Source organism: Rhamphochromis longiceps, linkage group LG9 (assembly GCF_057381845.1).
Source record: "Rhamphochromis longiceps isolate RC_006_pf linkage group LG9, R_longiceps_female_GT1.1, whole genome shotgun sequence".
Lineage (NCBI taxonomy): Eukaryota > Metazoa > Chordata > Actinopteri > Cichliformes > Cichlidae > Rhamphochromis > Rhamphochromis longiceps.
In genome coordinates, this window is record NC_140565.1 from 9,600,341 (window position 1) to 9,620,913 (window position 20,573).

The following is a 20,573-nucleotide window of genomic DNA, read 5'->3' on the forward strand; positions in this document are numbered from 1 at the left end:
AAAGGCAACACACGAATGGATTCACCATCATCAGCTCCCATTGGTAAATGCTTCAATTACTCGTCTCGAAGCTTTCTCGTGATTGGCCCACTTTGTGCCAAAAATGACTGCTTCACCTGTCAAAGACACAAGTCATGTCCCTTAAAAAAATAAATCTATCACTCTTTAAAATTGTACATTGTGTCACATTAAACTGGAACAAAACGTAATATCATTGCTGCATTGATTGCAGCTTAAAAAAGGCAGTGAAGAACTGCCTCGTATTCTTTGTCATTTCCAGCAGGGAGCAACTCCTTGGTTTCATAGTCGTGTGGTTGTGCAGAAATCTGAGGGAAAACAACCGTTTGGCTCACTTGCTCTGAGTTTATGAAACACAACCAACATGTTCAACTCGAGGCTTCAGGCTGGGACTTCTCTAAGCAGTGGCCGATGTCATGGTGGCCACATCTGACTTTTGTATACAGTCTGTGGCTGCAACTAATAAAAATGTTCATGTTTGGCTGTTCTTGATATCATACCCAATTTATCGGTTAATCCTCAGTCTATAAATAGTTAAATGTCCATCACAAGGCAAAAGTGACATCATTAGATGTTTTGTAAGAACTAAGCATCAAACTTTTTAGACGTAATCTATGTTAATCAGATACTCACGTCCAGTCATAACTTACAGGAAGGTGATAAAAAAAACTGGAGATCAGCCTAATCTCTCTTCCCAAACCCACTTTTAAAACACATCAGTAGGTCTCCACTGCACCCAGGATATTCAGAAAACCCCATAGAACAACTCACTGATTGGGTTGACAATGATTCATTGAAATGGGTCATCCTGTAATTGCTCTTTCCTGTGGCTACTGGCTGGGCTGGGATTACATAACGATGATAAAGCTCCGGACCTGGCCTTCTGAGATAAAAGCTGCCATGCAGGACCCCGTGCATTCTCTAAATGCTTCATCTAAGAGGTCTTCTGAAGGAAGTGATTACTGCGGAGCTGCCCACTATTGCTCCGACGGGACCCGGCGGCGTACTCTGTTATTCATCAAACGGTGTAAGCTCTGGCAACTTCGGAAATACGTGAATAATGAAGCCGGGCATATTATTGTACGATGATAAGCCGCACATTCTGTTACATTTCACGCGGTGACAAAAGAAGTTTTAAAAGCTCTTATAGAATGGACATGTCTGCTGAGTCCTGGAGGGGCCACAATGAATAGCCCCATTAGTAACATCAAAGCAGAGTGGAATTCTTTTGCAGGGCTACTGAGGCCAGCTCCAGGCTTCACAAGACATCCCATTGCCATATGACCAAATCAGATGCTCTGGGTGACCAACGTGACCTCACAGCTGAGAGCAGCACAAAGGGCGCTCAGTTGTCTATTCGGGCCAGCGACAGAAAAATAGTGCCACTTAGAACACAATGCAAGTCCTGTGTTGTGGTGTTGTTTATCTCATGAGGACCAGCTGTGCCAGGCTGTGCAGCAACTCAGTGCTGTGAACTTATGCAATAGCTGCAGGAAGGAGATGCCTCTGTGGCACGCGAGTAATTCTCCAAAGAGGAAATGATAAGAATAAAGCTGGGTGACGTAGAGTAATGGCCAGATATGTGATGGAATGCTACTGGAATGAAACGTCATCCGCGAGATGACAGGAAGGAATTTTGTGTTGGTGTAAACTGTCACGTTTCTCCTTTGATAAACACAACTATGCGTACTGTTAGAGTCTGCCTACACTAAAGTATAGGTATGTGAAAAGAAACATCCAGGCTATGAAAAATGTTAGTCTTGTCTGATAGTGTTGACTGTCATGCCCTTTTTAATTTTTTTTATAGCCTATAGCACATTTAAACAACAGAAGCTGACCCAAAGACAGGCACATTTAAATTTTAAGTCTCAAGTAAAAGAAAAAAAAAGTTTACAAAGACACAAAAAGTTTGCTTTCATCTTAACTAATTACTGTGGAAGTAAAAATCGTGGTGACTTAGAGTCATTAAGATGCATTCAGAATTCATCGTATAAATCATGACGCACTCCTCTCCCCTACAAAAGCTGCCTTTATAAGGTGAAAGTATCGGTATCGGCAATACTTGGGGCATATCAAAATGTGCAGTATGGCACAGCACTAGTACTTCTCACTTCTCATATTAAAACAAAAGATGAAGACAAGTAGTGGAACTATTCTAAAAGTGTGTTTTCCTCACTTCCTGTCTACACAAACACGGGGCACAGCAGTGCAAAGCTAGGCTCAAAGATTTGGTTAAATTCCCGCCTAAACATGGTCTAGAATGATCTTGGGAATAATTGAGTGTTAATTTATACAGGATTTTCTCCATGTATCATAATAATTAAATTGGGGTAAAACAAACTCTTTAACTTTGGGGAACTACTGTTGAATATTAATTCTGCGTTGTGCTCTTTTAAGTGCAAATTAGGGTTTAAAAAGATACTTTAAAAAAACCCCAGTAAGGGCTGCACTTGTCAAACCTCAACCACAGAGTGTAACTTTGATCTTCCTTCAGTAAATCAGCGATAAAGCAGAAGTCTACATGAATGTAGTCATAGAGGAGAACTGAGGACTAATGTTTCCTCTAATGACAGCGTGTGTCGTGATAACATAATATCCTGCCATCCATTAGTCACCGTGTCCCAAGACACGTCTTCACCGAGTGGAACTTTCAATGGCTCTTGTCAACACAAGCACTTCGCCACAGTTACGGCCTTGAAGACAACCCCCTTCAAACAACACTGTTGCAACTAATACTTGTGACAAAAGTTGCACACATGTACACAAGAGGTTTCACCACAGAAGAGAAACTGTTTCGGCTCACATGCGCTGTCTGTGGCGAAACACCGTCGACAGAAAAAAAGACTACGGCGAAAAGAGCCCGTCGCTGGTTATATATATGTGGCTATAAATACCAGCCAATCAGAGACGAGCCACTGAGAGTTAAACGAACCACTTAAAAGCGGAGATGAGTTAGCGGACCGACGCGATTGGTCGGCTGTGATATCATTCGCGGGCCCTTGCTCTTCTCGTCGCTGATTGGTGGAAAGGGAGGCGGGCGTAACTGATGACGACGAGGGGGCGGCAGAGGAGAAGAGGGAAGGAGGGGAGGGGGCATCGAGGTTTGAAGAGGGAAGTTTGCAGAGCGCAGTTGTTCCCCATCCAGTGTGGTGCAGTGTTTGCAAATACCTTGAACGAGAGCGAGAGAAGAAGGAAAGGGGGGGATTGACTGGCTGACTGACGCGCGGAGTCTTCTTCTGGTGCTGCTGCTGAGTACAAGTCGTTTGCATCGCGGAGGGATCGCTGCTGTGTCTTTCACTGGGTTTTCTACCTGAGAAAAATATATTTAAGTGCAGCTAAAACAAATTTAAATAATAAAAAATCACAAGCTCGGGGAAAAATGGATGTTCTACCCATGTGCAGCATCTTTCAAGAACTTCAAATAGTTCACGACACGGGCTATTTCTCAGCCTTACCGTCACTGGAGGAGTACTGGCAGCAGGTGAATATAAGTTAATGTATCCGCTAGCAGCTCTTTTTTTCCACTACTAAGTCTCAATTTGAGCCTGTAAGGCAAAGCGGAACTGAGCAGATTTCATGCTCTTCTTGCTGTAACACATGACACGGCGGACAACTTCAAATGTATTTATATGTACTATGTCCGTGTATGTACGCTGATAACGGTTGTACAAAAACAGGCTCCCGCTGCTTAGACGGATCCCGTTTCATTTTCTGTTTGGTTCTGAAGTTTGTGGCCGGCTGAAGTGGATCAGTGTGTCAGTCTGACAGCTGGAGTCCGAGATGAATGGGGAGAGAGTAACTCGAGCAGAATCGGCGTGCTGCTGCTTCACTGCCACTGCTCTGTTTGGAGCACGGCTTCTGCTTGTTTTTCGGCCGATGCTTTCAGGGCACTGGGGTGCTTCTGTCAACTGCTGACACATGCTGGCGAATGACAGCGGTTGTGGGAAGGAAGTGCAGTTTGAAATCAGCATGAGAGTAGAGGATGTCGTTGTCGGTGCTTTTCAAATCACAAAGTTATAAGTCTGTTGTGGGATCTGCGTTATACGTCTCTGTGCTTCAGAGCATTTGCTTTCCTTTACGAAGCAGATGTTTGTATCATTCTTGGGATTTGAATGGGCTCCACGGCATAACGATATCAAAATGTCAAGCCTCGGCCAATTACTCCTCCTCCTCGCATGAGTAGACACCAGCACAGCTGGAAAAATGTAGTGTAAAAGCTGCAGAGGCCTAGAGGAGAATATTTATAAAAGCTGCTGTCTCAGAACTCTTCTTCTAATGACCCCCCTCCTCCTTTTTTGCTTTTTAACTTTAAGGGCCCTGTAGAAGTTAGTAAATTTAGAGTCAGTGAATCTTTTCACAGCTGGGGCTTGGAGGGGCTGACAGTGAGGGGAAGGACTGATTGCATGACAGCGGTCCTGCATGAGGACAAGCAGCTGAAATGTTGGAGGGGGAAGTTGAGGAGCTTCCTTAAAAGGACTCTATATTTGTTGAGTGAGTCATTGTGGAGTGCTGAAATGACACTGCACGTTTGGCTGCAGGAGAGCTCAGAGCTGAGGCTGCTCAATGAACTCCATGTGGTCGCGTCGTGTTATGATGCCCAATCAGCGGTGGAGGGGGCTGAGCTGAGCAAAGGAGACACATGATTAGTGACGCCGGCATCAGGAAATGCAAATAATGGCGGTTTCTAGAAGCATGTGTCTTTATTTTTTCCCCAAATTGGCCATCAAAAGTTTAAAGTTTTGAAAATCGGGGCTTAGCTTTTAAGACGTATATCAGCGTGCGTCATGTGATACAAAGAAGCAGCAAATATTGGTTGTTTTTTCTTTAATTTTCCTTCTATTGCTTAATCAGTGCAGCCTCATTACTGCACATGCAGAAATAGCAGAAATTTGCTGGTTTCCCGCTGTAAGCGTTTAGCAAATATTCCACCAGCCAAAAGCATACTGGGGATGTGCGCATGCATGATTTAAAAGGATTTCCCCTCTCGCAGAAGCATTTTGCTGCTATGAGTGAATGTGCTGTGACTCATCTGTTCTTACTGTGTCTTTTTCTTTTGCATTCATCCAGACATGCTTGGAGCTGGAGCGCTACCTGCAGAGCGAGCCTTACGTCTCCACATCCGACCTCAAGTTCGACAGCCAAGAGGACCTCTGGAGCAAGCTGATCTTGGCCTGCGGGGATAAGGCCAAGGCCGAGTCTGACCCAAAGGCCCACGAGGAGGACAATCAGGACAGCCAAATCTTGGAAACCAACAGTGTGAATTCAGACGCCAGCAGCGAGGCTTCAGACAGTTCTGAGGAGCTCTCGCCCACTCACAGCTTTACCTCCAACCCTCTGGGCTCTGTCTTGGTTGGCTCTGGACCTTTTAGCCCCTCTGTCATTAGCACACCTCCATCCTCTCCCGAGGCCAACTCGGAGGCCAGCGGCGCGATGAGCAGCTGGGTGAGCACGCACGCCGAGTTGCACTTGCCGGTCAAAATCAGGAGCGGCGGCGTGGCAAAGAGCTCGGAAAAGACGGGACTTGCCTGCGGAGACGCATCTCCGGACGGCAGGAGGCGTGTGCACAGGTGCCATTTCAATGGGTGTCGCAAGGTTTACACAAAGAGCTCCCACCTAAAAGCACACCAGCGCACACACACAGGTGAGTCCCGGCTCTATCTGCCCCAGAGTAAAAACAGAAAAGGGGGATACAAGGAAAGACAGTACTTTCTTTAAAAACATAAAATCTCAGATTTTATTGAGTCGATGCCAGGAGTGCTGTTAATTCAGTCTTCCACCTTAATGGCATCGTCTGCCCATTGTGTCATGTAATTAAAGGTCCACAGTGCATGATGTCCTCAGCTGGAGCGCTGAGTATTAGCTCTGCATGGCTGGATAGCTAAACTGTGACCTAATCTATCTGGAATGTGACTGACTGAGCCAGAGAGAGAGCGAGGAGAGGGGGGGGTTTACAAGGGGGAGGGGTTGTACGTAGGAGATAAAAGGACTTCAAAACAGATTGGGTTTCACCATGGGAAAGGGGAGACTGGCTGAGGAGCCGGGGGGACTGAACTGGGAGGTGCTTTGACTGGTCATTCCAATGTCCCTTGTGTTTGATCAGCAGTGTGAAATTGCACTTGCGGCTTCTTCTTTTTTTCCCCTCCCTCTGTTTTGCATTTTAAATATCCCACACATTCAGCCACACTGCAGCACTGTTGACATTCTTGGCATGTTTCGAGCTGCATGCACGCAGAGCCTGTGAGCCAACAGGTTCAGTGGTATCCCAGGTTTCAGACAGCTTTGTCAGTCCGTCTTCCTGATTGATTTGAATGAACGAAACAAGCATGTCATCACACCAGGAGGAAATGTTAGCGCGGGTTTTAACCAGTCTTCTTGTTTGCTCCCGCAGGTGAGAAACCATACAGGTGTTCGTGGGAGGGCTGCGAGTGGCGTTTTGCACGAAGCGACGAGCTGACCAGACACTTCAGGAAGCACACCGGGGCAAAGCCATTTAAATGCAGTCACTGTGACAGGTAAGCTGGGCTGTTTATCTCTGAGCATCGTCACCGGGCTTCTGATAAGACTGCTTTTGTTCTCATGGGATCTGATTTTTAATTTATTATTTTCACTTCCCATGCATCATCCTAGCAGTGATGCTTGTCTTTAGACTGAAAGCACATTCATGTAGCCCAAAAAACTAGTACTCGACTAATGAATAGATCGCTCTGATATATCGGGTAATGCTAACTCAGTATACACATGTTGATATTTTTGGCCAGTTTGTCTAGTAAAAATGTGACATAGCATATTTCAGGCCCAACAGAAGCTTATGAGTCAGATGTCAAGATTGCTTGTCTGCGTTGATGTTTGGACTCTAATTTTTAGAGTCTTTGACACAAAAATCAGGAAAAGCCAGGCTGCAGGAAAAATGAAGCAACTGGCTTCTTCATATTACGAATTTCTCAGTTTAGGTCTGCAGATTGCAACGACTATCTTCATGCCCTACAGCGTGCCTCATCCAGCATCTTACTGACTTTCTCTCTCGCCTCCCCCCAATCTATCCACAGATGTTTCTCCAGGTCTGACCATCTGGCTCTTCACATGAAGAGGCACATCTAGAGCGGGGTGAGCGCCGAGCGACGCCACAAAGTGGGGGGGAAAAAAAGTTTTGAAAAGGGGAGAGGAAGGAAAAAAAAATGTAAACAAACGCCGCCTCCCGACCAGTCTCTTGGTTGAACTGTCCCAGAGCAGGGTGGCGGGAGAGTGTTCCAGCCAAAGCATGCCGTTTTGCACCATACTGAAACCCAGTGCCTCCGGGACCTCTCTTCGGAGAAAGGCGCTCTGAAGGTCGTCTGTTGCAACAAGAGGACAAAATCATGGATGGGCAAGTTTTTTTTGTCGGTTTTTTTCTTTTTGTTTTTTTTTGGATTGAGAAGGACTTAAAACACACACAGACACACACAAAAAGACAAAACTAAACAAAAAAAACAGAAGAAATAAAAAGAAAAGACAATTAAAGAGTGAATGATTTGTACGTATGGTGCATGATGTTTTGGGGACATCTCCCAGACAGCAGATACACTGGTACTTTACTAAACTGTCTGAGGCAAGCATGTGTGCACTGTGAATGTCTGTGATTGGCTACCGGACCCCCCTCCTCCCCATCTGGAAGAGAGAGGAGAGGAAGAGGAGAATTTTGGGGGGTAGAAGAGATGGGATTGGCGGATGGGCTGGTACCGATGTTGCTGTGGACTGAGCATTCTGGGAGAAGCATTCCGCTTGTGTTTCCCTGGTGGCGGTGTGAGGATGAGGCAGGGAGGAAGCTCCTGCCTGCCTGCCTTGTGTGGTAACCAGACTTGGGTGAGGGAGGGGGGGCCCCCCTGCTTCTCTGAAGCTAGCGAGGCCTTGGGTTTGACCAGAGCCAGTGACAAAGAGAGAGAGAGAGGTGCTGACATGTCACCTTCTGGTCTGTGTAACCTAGGGACCAAAACACCCCCCTACCCCCCTCCCCTCTCTTGGTCACTGTATGACAGGAGCTTTTTTTGGTGTTTTTGGTGCAGCTACTAAATGTGCAATGTGTTATGTAGCCTGGTTTATTATTTTTTTACAAGCTACAAAGCTCATTTGTAGTCCAATTGTATAAGCTGTGTGCTTAGAGGTATAACACAACTATACTATAACTTCAGTATCATAGACAGGTGTTGCATGGTTCTAGGGTTTCTTCATTTCCTGTTTCCACTGTAATCAGGACTCCAGATAGTTTCAATAAAAGTGCAGCTAAACGGCAAACAGTTAAATGTTACAATATTGTACATAAAGCCTTGACGATTTCCTCTTTTTTTTTTTTTTTTTCTTTTTTTTTTTAATATATATTTTAACACTTAAATCCATTGCCTTCATTCTGGTTTGTCAGATCACCCCTGCTTGCTAACATTCTCATTCATTCTTTGCCTTGAGGAGTCATTTTGGATTTTTTTGTACTTTCTTTCCAATAATGCACTGTTGACCTTTTAATGGTGCCTTATGCAAGTGACTCGGCCCTCTGGGGTAGCCGTGGTTTTGCTCCCTTTGGGGTGTCACATTTGTTGTCTGGGTGATTTGCGAAAAGCTTAATCAAGGCTCAATTACAAATGAAATTGCACCTACTTTGTGTTTAAACTAGTTTTTTCTGGCAGTTAATTTGTTGTTTAAATGTAAATGTTCACAAAAGTACCTTTTCTGAGTCAACTGCCTTTTTTTTTTTCCCCGTCTCTTTTTGAGTCGGAGCACCAGTTTAGTCGATGTAAATGCCATTAATTTAAGTTTGAACTTGTACATAGGACAAATGCTGTATGTTTAGAGCACTTAAATTCATTTATTAAAGATGTTAACTACTGTGTAGTATGTACTGAAGTCCATCACACACAGTGCTGCTCCTCTCATTCACCGGTGTCCTTCCCCACCCCACCCCGGTTTGACCACCCCCCTTTCCTTGTCCCTGCATCCCTTCGAGTGGGACTGAAGGGGGGAAAAAAGCTAAAGATTTATTGTAATTAACAGGCTGCAGTCGGACAGGCCTCGCCTTGTACCGCCTCACAGTAATGAATTGCTAAAGGCTTTGTTGGCATGGAATCTGTCACAGACTGCTGACTGTGTAGGTTGGTTATTGACCTGTCTGGAGAGCTTTGTTTTAGCCAAGCTGCAACAGTATTATGAAAACCACAGGAGTGAGCCGGGTGGGGTGAATGGAGGCTCTCAGGATCTGGGAAATTTGGCCACAAAAAAAGCTCATCAAAGTTTCTGTTTGGAGGTGGAGCGAGAAGGACCCTCAACGACAAAGTAGAGCCCAACCCCCCGACTCCCAAACCGCTCGGGCTTCTACCGATTACTGCTTTAGGATAAATCTTTGTGCGGCACTGTCTCTAGGTCAGCGACCCGGCTGCAGGAATCCAATGTCGCAGCAAGTTGCAGAGCGGCATGCTCCGACATATGGATTTCAGATGAGCGGGCACTGGAGACGGGGATGAGTACAAACTTGAAAGTGCTTGCTGCGATAGATTTTGGGAGCGCTGGCAAGGCCCTTGGCAGGCAAAGAGCAGGAACATCCATTCTGCGAAAACAGCAGCCGATACTGTTCCAAGTGATAATTGAGCCTTGATTCAGCCTCATGCTTTTTTTCTTTCCTTCTTGTCTTTGCTCGCATTTCTTTTTTTTCACATCTCCATCATCACTTTCATCTCCACTACCCAAACTACTCTGTCTCACACACACACACACAGAGCTCTTTGTTCTCTAAAATCTTTGTATTAAAAAAAAGGAAAAAAAAAAACTTTTGTAAAATTGTTATGTTTATGCTTTATGAAATTTTTATTTGAAATTGTTTTGCAAAATTGTTATATTTCTGTATGAATGTATTTTTTATTGGAATAAGAAATTCTTATCTGACCTTGGCTCGCCTCCTTTGTCTCATTTGTTGATTCTCCTCCTGAGTTATGCTTTATTACTGTGAACCCCCCCCCCCCCCCCCCCCCCCCTTTTTTTTTTTTCCATTTTCTTTTTGGGTTTTTTGTAAAATTTTTCCTTTTTTTTTTTTTTTTTTGGCTGGAGGAATATATTTTTAACTTGCCCTGCAGCTACAAAGATCACATTAGATCAGAGCTGTGGTTGAAACACTGCATACTTTGTTTCTGAACAACCTCGCCTCTTCCTGACTCGTACATACCTTTGTCTCTTGAATGACCATCTTTGGAGAAGCTGGCTCTCAAACACAGAAACCTTGGTGGCAAACATTCAAATTTTTGCTTGGTTTTTTGTTTTTTCTTCCCACCCCCAGAAAAGTTTCAGTAAAATCCCGCTACAGCGGTTTCAAGTCTAAAAACGACTGACTGCTCAGAGCTAGCTAGCTCTCATCAAAGCAGAATAAATAATTTATCTCCGTCTCCTACAGCCCGTGGCATTTAATTAGAGAGCCGATTTTATACATTTGTTAGATAATTACTCTACTTGACACAGATAATGATACAAAACAGCAGTGTATAAAGCAAAGAGTCTAGTTTAAGCTACAAACTAACAGGAAAATAAGAGTTAGATAAAACAACACCCTTCTTCTCTGCTTCCCGTGCTGATGACCTCGAATGGGCAGGCAACTTATTAGCACCTCTGATTTTCAGTAAAAGCCCTGTGGTTTCTAAATGAAGCTCTGCCTGCAGTTGGTAATTAAGCTCGCTCCTCCCGGCTTTGGAGTGGTGAAGAACGTTGTTTTTTTTTCCCCCACTTAAATCCTGGAGTTCCTTGATCTCTCAAAACTGCTGCCCTGCTTGGTTTGTCAACTTCACATCTACCAAGCATGCAAAATGCACCATTATTGAGCATTAAAAAAAGGGGGATAGCATTCCAAGCCAGTCCAAGCCACTCGCTTGACCCGCTCGTAGAGAAAATCCCTGTTCTGTGTTCTTTAACCTCTGCAGCTGGGAGCCAGGCAGATGTTGAATTCACTTTCCACTGCTGCTGACTCACATCCTCGCTGTACCTCTTGTGAAGTGGACCATATTGGATAAAGCTTCTCATGACTGTGGCATCAAGACCGCGTATTGCCTTTGATGTGTTCAGAGCGCCACGTGCTTTCCCACATTGATGCTGAAACCCGAAGGATTACTGGAAACAATCCATCACTTTTCAATCTCGTACGTCTTTTAATGTCTCAGCGGACAGTGCAGCCCAAGGCTCGCGTTTCCTGACAACGTGAAGCGCTGGAAATGCGGTTTTGTCATAAGGGCATGTAATAAATGACCAAGCAGTGGTGGAAAGTGACCAACAGCTACAAGCCATCTCTCAGAATGAGACTGGACATTAAAGATATAGTCACAGGGGACATTTTGTCTCCAAGCTAGTAGTTTTATTTTTGAGACTTTTGCAAAATATAAAATAAAATATTGGGGTTGGCTAAACTTTGTTTCAAAAGTTATGCCCTCCACTATGTTTGATTTAGTTAAAACACCCTCTGTTAAACATTTGTCATTGGTTTACTCCAATTTAGACCTTAAAGAGGACCTATTTTATGTCATATTTATTGTTACAATGCTGGATGCTTACATTAAGCATGGCTAAAGTGTTAAATAATGAGGACAGCATATGTGCACGTCACTTCCGTGAGCCTATAGCTGCAGTTTTGGCTCTCTCATTGAGCTGATATCCCTACTATGGTAATCTCAAGCACAAAGCTCTGTCCATGTGAACAGAGGCCCACCCACTCCCTGAGAGGCAACCAATCAGAGGAAATTTGGCTTAAATGGAGGTGGAAGAGAGCTAAAGTATAAGACAAATAAGGATTATTGTGAGTCATGCAAAGCTACTTTTGTAGAAAGAAAGAATAAATATGTGGAGCTTGATATCAACATAATAGGTCTCCATGTATATTAAGTGGAACTCTTAATGTGCACCACTTTAATGAAAACGTAATTGAGAGGTGTTGCTTTTGCAAGTTCAACATAGTGCAAGTGAAAGTGTTTAACTATTAAATGTCTTCCAAAGAAAGCCTGGAGTAGAACACATATACTAGGCGTGAGGAGAAAAATATGACCCTGCATGCACTTCCAAAAAAGTCTGCCGGCATCTCTGCCAAAAAAAAAAAAATTGTGGTGCCCTCTGAAAAATATCTTTTGACCTTTTTTTTTTCATTGTAAGTAAAAGAGTATAAAAAATAAACATTGAAAAACTAGCTTAAGCAAAGTATACAGCCATGTGGAAAAAGGGAAATCCCACCGAGAGCAATGCCTTTTATAGATTTTGTCAAACAAACGCTTGATCCTTGTTGATGTGGTGTACAGATAAAGAAGATATACCACGACACCTGCAAAAATATCCATACATTTAATATCCTCCTGTTGCCACAGAAGCTACTGCTCCTCCCTTCAACAGAAATAACTTCTTGTAGGCGTTTTACATAATTGTTATTCACGAGTTTCTGAGATTGGCTTGCTGAGATGTCTTTATTCCTTGAGTTGTAAGACGTTTGAACGTTTCCCTGTATATACTGCCTGCTTTAACCCCCCCACGACATTTCAGTAGGATTCGAACCTGAGCTTTCAACAGGCTACAACCCTTCATTTGATTTTTCCTAGGTGAATTTCCATTGTTTTTCTTTAGGATCCAAAGGACTCCCGTTATTTTCAGGTACTATTTAAAATTGTGCCTCTGAGTAAAATTCTTTTACACCTATGGAATATCCTTTAACTCTTGCAACTATTTAGATAATAGCATGGCAACACTGAAAGCACAAGTATGGCACAGTCCTAGCGAATAACTTGCATGCAATCTGCAGAATCATGCTTTAACAAACCTGCAGTTAGCTTATCTCTTGACCTCAGTTTCCTCTGATGCAAAAAATATCTCTAGTCCAGAATTTGATTTAGATGCTTGAGTTTTCATTATTATTAATAAGAAAAATCTTCCACCACTTTTTCAGTCAGCAATGAAAGGTAAATGTATTAAAGATAAAGTTTAAAAAAAAAAAAAGGCTAATCGAATCAAACACTAGCATGAATAGCATGAAGTTTACCTTGAGTTAGCTTGTTTTCCTGTTGCTGCTAACATTTTTTAATGTCAAAATCCAGCATCAAAGTCAGTCAACAAAGTCCTCCTCTAGTTTACTAAAGTCTTACTAAATGAAAACTACACAGTGGCCAAATTTTTCAGTGAACAAGCGAGTAAGTCTAGCTTCTGAAGGATTCTCCTCTTCTCTATCGTAGCTGTGGTGACAATGGTTACAGTGAACTTTGAAACAATAAAAAAGCAGTTCTGTTCAGTCAGAGGTTTAGAAATATGTTCCAGATCAAATAAGCTTACCCTTTTTTCACTAACCTCATGACGGCTAAATAACCCCTCCGCCGACCATGTAGACTGCACACAACAAAGAGCCCTCACATCCTCTAGTCTCCAAAATAGAGACTTACATTAAACTAAGACAGCAGTTCTTTAGCGCTGGCTTCTAAAACTAATTTATATCGTCATCACCAAGGCTAAACCAGAAACAGGCAACAAAGCTTTGGTGTTGCCTTTTTTACCTATTAGCAATTTAAGCTAGCAATCTAAGCTAGTTTACATAACAGACAAAAATGTTAAATGCAAAATTAAATCATCGTGTTGTGGCTGAAAAAGATACCAAAACCTTAATTTAGTGGTTAAAAATGTGCTAATTTTAACATACCGCTTACGTTATGGTATTGCACTGTTAAGAGTGTTTCTGCTGAACCTGGTGGAATATTTAATATTAATATAAAGTGAAATAACAGTTATTTGGTTGAGCAACCAATCTCTGAAGCGGTTGACAAATCATTTACAAAAAGAGTGTACTCTAAAGGCTTTTCTAATTTTACACCCTTACCCGACCTGGTAATGCTAGAAAAGATTGGGCACGTTAGTCGCCATCAATTCAAAGCTTTCTCAGGTCCATGTCAGCTGTATCAGTGGATCTCGATGAATGTGACTATCTCTCACTACATAATTGCAGCGGGATTACTATTTTATCATTCCCTTTCAAGCGGAAGGCCTTCCAATTGTGGATAGTAAAATAAATCATTATCCAAAATTGCTGTGAAATAACAGACATGCTGCAGGAGTGAGAGATTGCTCTGGCTGAGTTTCTCTCAAGCACGCACACACAAAATGGACTGTGATGGAGGTACACAGTGAGTTAAATGAGGGGAAATAATAAGGAAAGAGGAGGTTATCAGGCTCTGAGCCTGGTTCATTCAGCCTGCCAGACTGCAAGTCATCACATATGCAGACTTTACTCGAGCGTCAGGGCTTTCTCTCCCTCTCTTTCTGTTAATAGACTCTATTAGGACTTGGCTTGTATGGGAAATAGGAGTGAAATCAGAGGTCAGCGACCCTCCTTTATGTGCCTTGGCTTGAGAGAACCACAACAGCAGTCGCCACCGCTGTGCCATAATCGCCATCATCACCAGCCCCATCATCATCATTGATGGCGTCTGCCTCGCTAACATTGTCGTTCCCTTTTCAATCCTCAATGTCACTGTTGTCGTCAAAAGTGCCTCTCTGCTTTTCTTACTCTAATGCGCCCTAATATTAATCCTCCTCCTTGGATCCCCCTCCTTAAATAATGCATACTTCCTTAAACGAACCCCCCATAGTAAATTAGATTCTGCACTTAATTACCGTCTTGCAATTAGCAAAAAGAAATGAGAGAGGATCTAAGAACATTGCCCACAACAAAATGTACCAGATTAGATTTTTTTTGTTTTTTTCTCTTCCTCCTCTGTTTTGTTTTGTATTTAAGCCCCAGAAATATGAAGAGCTAAAGCTTTTTTACCGCTTTTAACACAGATTAATTTCCGTCTAAAGCTATCAGTTCTTTTGAAAATTGAGATGCAATCCTCAGAGAGAGCCCGGCTTGCCCCGAAAGAAGCAACAGCCTCTCAAGAAATCTGACAGAGACACAGTGTAGCAAAACCTCCGCCTGCTGATGTAACTAAGTGTGACCTTGTGGCAGAACCCGGGGTGAACCAGCGAACACGTCTGAGTCTTATGCAAAATAGCATGGGTAACTTCATTAGTACAAGTTTTTAGCGGGTGGATTAGTGTCTGACTAATAAAAATTATTTACAGAAGCCACTGGTAGGATTAACCCTGACTGATTTAAATTGTATTTTGCTTCTTTAAGTGAATTTATATCAGCAATATGATTAGTAAACACTAACTGCAGTTAGGTGTGCAGATTTACTTGCTAGTCGGCATGAATTAGCTGTAGGTACGGTGGCCCTGAGCGGTCAAACTCAGTACAACTTTAAGAAAAGTCCACAAAAGCACATGAAACACAACAGAATCAAACACTGCAAAAGCTTACAAAAATAAAAGTCATGCCGGAGCAGCTGCAGAGGTGACATGCTATTAGCCGTTTAGCTAATAGCAAACATGTATCCACGGTATTACTTGGATTGTGTGATTAAGAGAGATTTGTGTTCGCCCTCACAACAATCAGATGAATCCTTGCTTCTTTTACGGATGTAGAAAACAGTGTTTTCTGCAGTTTTGCAGCATGATTGTATTTGCTAGTGTTTCCTTAAGTTGCAATGCATTTGACCTCCCACGGCCACCACATATAGTACACGTCATAATTGTGCTCATCATAATTTTCAGGCATCAGAAAGAGTTTCTAATGGGAAGGAACTATTTATATGGGACAAAACGGAAATTTGGGAAGAAGACTAAGCCTTTCGCTTCTCACTCCCCTTTAGCTCCCTGAACTAGTACAGCAGGGGGTGGATGGTGAAAATAATAATAATAATAATCTGACAAAAAGTACCTAATGGGTCTTTGGGTAAAATGGATCAAATCCGTATTCAGGAACTGTTAAGTCACACAGGGTGGTGTAACTCTAAAAGACTGCTTTGATGAATACTGTGTACAACTCCAGAATACAGAAAGAACATATCAAACGGTGTTGCTGTGTTTGTGAGCTATTTTATTGTTTTGTTTTTGTTTTGGAATAAATCAATTCTCATTTTCGATTTGATGCCAGCCACATAATGACCAAAAGAATTTTCAAAACAGCCAATAAAAACAGTGGAAAAGTTGTGTCACGCTATAAAGAAACACCTGGTGGAATAACCCACAATTAATTAGGTTAATTGTCAACAGGCCGGTAACACAATTTGAGCAAAAACAAAAGATGGTAGAGACACCGAGCCTTTGAGAAGTTAAGGCAGGGAGGTCAGCATCCTGTGGTACATTATATCCTTCAAATACTGTGAGAATTGTGGAAGTCGCCACACTGACTTGGGACAAGATCCAAAAACACCACTCTTGGCTCAAGCTCATCTAATATGGACTGAGGCAAAGTGGTAGATGGCCCTGTGCTCTGATCAAAGGATTGATTGACTGATTATTAAATTTAGGAAATCGTGGATGATTTCCCCTCATCCAGGCTGAAAAGGAGAAGAAGCATTCTCTGCTTGTTACCAGCACAGAATTCAAAACCCAGCATTCATGCTGGTATGGGGGTGCATTAGTGCACGCGACATGGGTAATTTGCACATCCTCAGGGGCATCATGATTTCTGAAGGATTCATATATTATTATGTATTTGGTGCCACATATGCTGCTATCACCAGCAGCCTTTTCTGAAACATCTGTTGCATTAAATATGACAAACAATAAAAAAGGAGGCCCTAAACTGTTGAATTGGAAAATAACTCTAGCCCCTCCTGGAGAACTAGAAGAGAATAGATGGATTTATCACTATTTCGTCTGCTTCATCCATCCTTTCTCTTCCACTTATCCTTACGGAGGGGCTGGAGCCTATCCAAGCTATCATAGCGCAACAGGCAGGTACACACCTTTGACAGGTCGCCAATCTGACACTCCACTACAAAAGGAGACAAGATGGTAGCTATTACTGGCACAGGATTCACTCATCTCCCTTTTCTTTTGGCTACACATGAAGCTGCTGTGTTGCTAACGTTTTGTATTATAGATAGGTTTTCCTGAGCTGCCTTTTTGCTGGCCTTTGTTCATTGTGAAACTAACCTCAGCTCCTGTAAATCCTGTTCACAAGTTGTCAAATAAGCTCAACAAATATCATCAATTTCTCCCAAGCTGCCTGGGCTTGAGAGAAAAAAAGAGTCACTCTCATGTTGAGTCTCAGCCACTTCTAGATGGACACATCACAGGACCATATCCTTCACCTCTGTGGCTTTTATGTGTTACCAATTCAGCCACTGGCTACATAAATGGAAGAACTCACTTAACAGCTGTGTGACAAAGTTTAGTTTGCTTCCAGCAGTGTGGGTGGCATGTTGTCCCCTCTGGACTTACCGTTGCCGCGTGTGCTCACTGCTGTGACTCTTCAGTACTACAAACCCATACAAAGCCCTATAATTGACTTGACCTGACTTGACTCCAGCTCTTGTACACACTTGTTGCCTTCGGTGCTCCCCGTTCTTGCCCAAGTGTGGCCAAAATTTCAACAGATATTGAAGAGCCCACTCAGAGGCTTTAGGGCTTACCGGTACAATCTGCCAGCCTGTTAGCCTGCAGATATATTCCTGATGTCCGTGGATTTTGACAAAGCCTCTGCTTGAAGTTAGAGCGACAGCTGTAACTGTCAATATCTCCATTGCATTGATTTAAAAAACTACTTCACCTAATACTAACACAGAAAACACCACAGTCAACCCAGTACAACAAGGTGGACTGTTTGTGGGGAGCTGTGACTCAGGAGATAGAGCAGGTTGCCGGTCGGTTGGAAGGTTGTTGGTTTGCAGGCCTTTGCGGTATCCTTGGGCACGATACTAAACGAGTTGTTCCCGATGCATCCATCCAAGCGCATACACGAACGTGTGATTTTTGGTGAAAGAGGCTTGTGGTAAAAAGTGCTGTGAGTACTCAGTTAAGAGGTGGGAAGTGCTATTTAAGTACTATTCCATTGGCTGTCTGGCCAAATAAAGTTTAAAGCTCAATAAGATGGCATTACAATATAATTCTCTTGACAACTAAAGCTATAATACTGAGTTATCACCCAGCTCTGAATAAAACCTTACAGCTACATCATATGGAACAGTTTATATGAGAACAAAGGAAAACCACAAAGCAGTCGGTTGATAAATAAACATGCACATCACTGTAAATTGGCCACAGCGCGTGTACGTGTCTGGTTGTCAATGCATGCGTGAGTTGCTTTAATAGAGAGGCACACAGGCTAAGTGACGGAGTCGTCTCTGGGTTCACGCTCAGTCCTCAGAAGATGCATCTCCAGCACACGAGGTAAATCAGTCCATTTGAATACAAATCCGGGTCAAACTGGGTCACAATCATAATTGTCTCTGTAATTAGATTCAGTCTCTGAGTCTCTGGTTTGTGTCAGTCCGGCAGACAGCAGCAGTCTACCCAGGGGGGATGGACCAAAATACACTGTTAGCCTCTGGAGCCAGGGGTCGAGCGGTCAAGAAGGGGTGAGGACAGGATAGTGCACATTCACATATAATGGTCTCTGGTGTAATGGTGTTTTCGTCCATGCCCTTTTCCACTCTCATTAAGGCATTCTTGGTGGGTCGCGTTGCTTCAGAACTCTAGATGCGAAGCTTTGTCGGTTTATGTACACTAATGATCCCAGTTGTTATGGTGCCATCATGGCATTGGATGTCATTCCAAACAACTCGTTGCTATGTTGCCGCACGTAAGCACACTGACCAAAATAACTGCATTGTCACTTCTTGCTTCTGAAAGGCTCTGTTTTCAGCCCACACTTTGCCACCGCTGACAAAGTATTTTCCTCGAACCGTGCAGCCAAAGCACTATCTGAAGTGCGGGGATTTCATTTACAGCAACTAAACGAGATGTCAAGCTTTATAAAAGCTGGTATGATTTTCAATTTCTCTTGCCATTATATTGGTAGTGAGCAGAGACACTTATTACTTGAAGTCAAGGTCTGAGATGCTTTGAAAAGTCCTCTTCTCTCTTCTACAGGTTAACAGTGTGCATTTGCATTAATCACCATGACAACTGCCTCCTGACTGCGTGTTATGCCTGGCAGAGAAAGAAGAAAGCAGCAGAGAGAGATGGCGATAGCCTCGTGACAAGATGTATTTTAATTTCACACTATGTGAATATTTTCACTTCAAACTTGTGCTGATATGCATTCGGCTTTGCTCAAATTGCAATTATTGTGTGAAAAGATGAGGTCACACCACACTGGTTGTGTTCCTTTTTCAATCCATAAACGTCCACTTCATCTCGGTTTTAGAAATCCAGTCTAAGGAGGGTTTTTTCTTTTTCCATTTATCCATTTAAACGTATCATGTGCCGCTTTAGTGTATCGGGGTAAAGGCAGAGCAGTTACAGGAACTTAATGATATTGGAATAGAACAGATCTTTATTGTCACTGTTACAAGAACAATGAAAGACAGTCTGCCATCTCTCTGTTAGCAGCATGTACATTTTTACATTAAAATTCCTTTAGAATAAGAGAAAAAAATAGACTTAAAGTTATAGAGGGAACTTGTAATAACGTAAGTATCTATACAGATATGTACAAGTTATATTTGCCAAGTAAAGGCGCAGGTGCAATATAAGCTGCAATGTAATCAGTGGTAGTGCACATTGAGTAAGAGGTAGGAGTAGAGGTAGGAATGCTGGTTGCTATTATAATAAATGCGGTTTAGGGCAGCACGGTGGTTAGCACCGTTGCCGCACAGCAAGAAGGTCCTGAGTTCAATTCCAACATCAGTCTTTCTGTGTGGAGTTTGCATGTTCTCCCCGTGTTTGCGTGGGTTCCCTCCTGGTACTCTGGCTTCCTCCCACCGTCCAAAGACATGCAGCTAGTGGGGATAGGTTGATTGGATAATCCAAATTGTCACTATGTGTGAATGAATGTGAGTGCGAATGGTTGTCTGTCCCTGTGTGTTGGCCCTGCGACAGACTGGCGACCTGTCCAGGGTGTACCCCGCCTCTCGCCCTACGACAGCTGGGATAGGCTCCAGCGCCCCCCGCGACCCTGAAAAGGATAAGCGGAAGCAAATGGATGGATGGACGGTTTATAAATACAGTGTAAATGTCCATAAATGTTAACAGCACAGTTAACCTTCAATCAGGGTGGAGGTGGGGTGTGTTTGACAGCCTGTGGGTAGAAACTTTTATTGAGTCTGTTGGTCTTTGACCTAATGGACCTGTAGCGTTTACCAGAGGGAGGCAGGGGGGTGGAATGGTAAATGGACTTGTTCTTACATAGCACTTTTCTACTCTGTCTGATCACTCAAAGCGCTTTATTCAACTAATTCATTCACCCAATCACACAAGCACTTTTTCTGACCTAAGTGCTAAGTAGTCTAGCATTCATACACATTCACACTCCGATGGATGCATTGGAGAGCAACATGGGGTTAGTAGTAGTTAGTATCTCGCCAAAGGATATTTGGCATGCAGACTGGAGCAGCCTAGGATCGAACCACCGACCTTCTGGTTAGTGGCTGACCTGCTCTGCCACCTGAGCTACAGCCACATTATGGTCTAAAAACGTCATACGTCAAAAAACAGATGATGCATTGGGCTTTAAAAAGCAGCATCCCATACTTAGCTTTTGG

General features: G+C 43.1%; 1 protein-coding gene across 1 annotated transcript; it reads left to right on the forward strand.

Annotated features, from left to right (window-relative positions):
• Positions 1-3,113: 3,113 nt before the first annotated feature.
• Positions 3,114-9,926, forward strand: klf6a (Kruppel like factor 6a). The gene is made up of 4 exons (XM_085418165.1): positions 3,114-3,499; positions 5,086-5,659; positions 6,407-6,530; positions 7,065-9,926. The coding sequence occupies exons 1-4, from the start codon at positions 3,398-3,400 to the stop codon at positions 7,114-7,116; spliced, it is 852 nt and encodes a 283-aa protein (XP_085274291.1). The 5' UTR covers positions 3,114-3,397; the 3' UTR covers positions 7,117-9,926.
• Positions 9,927-20,573: the final 10,647 nt, after the last annotated feature.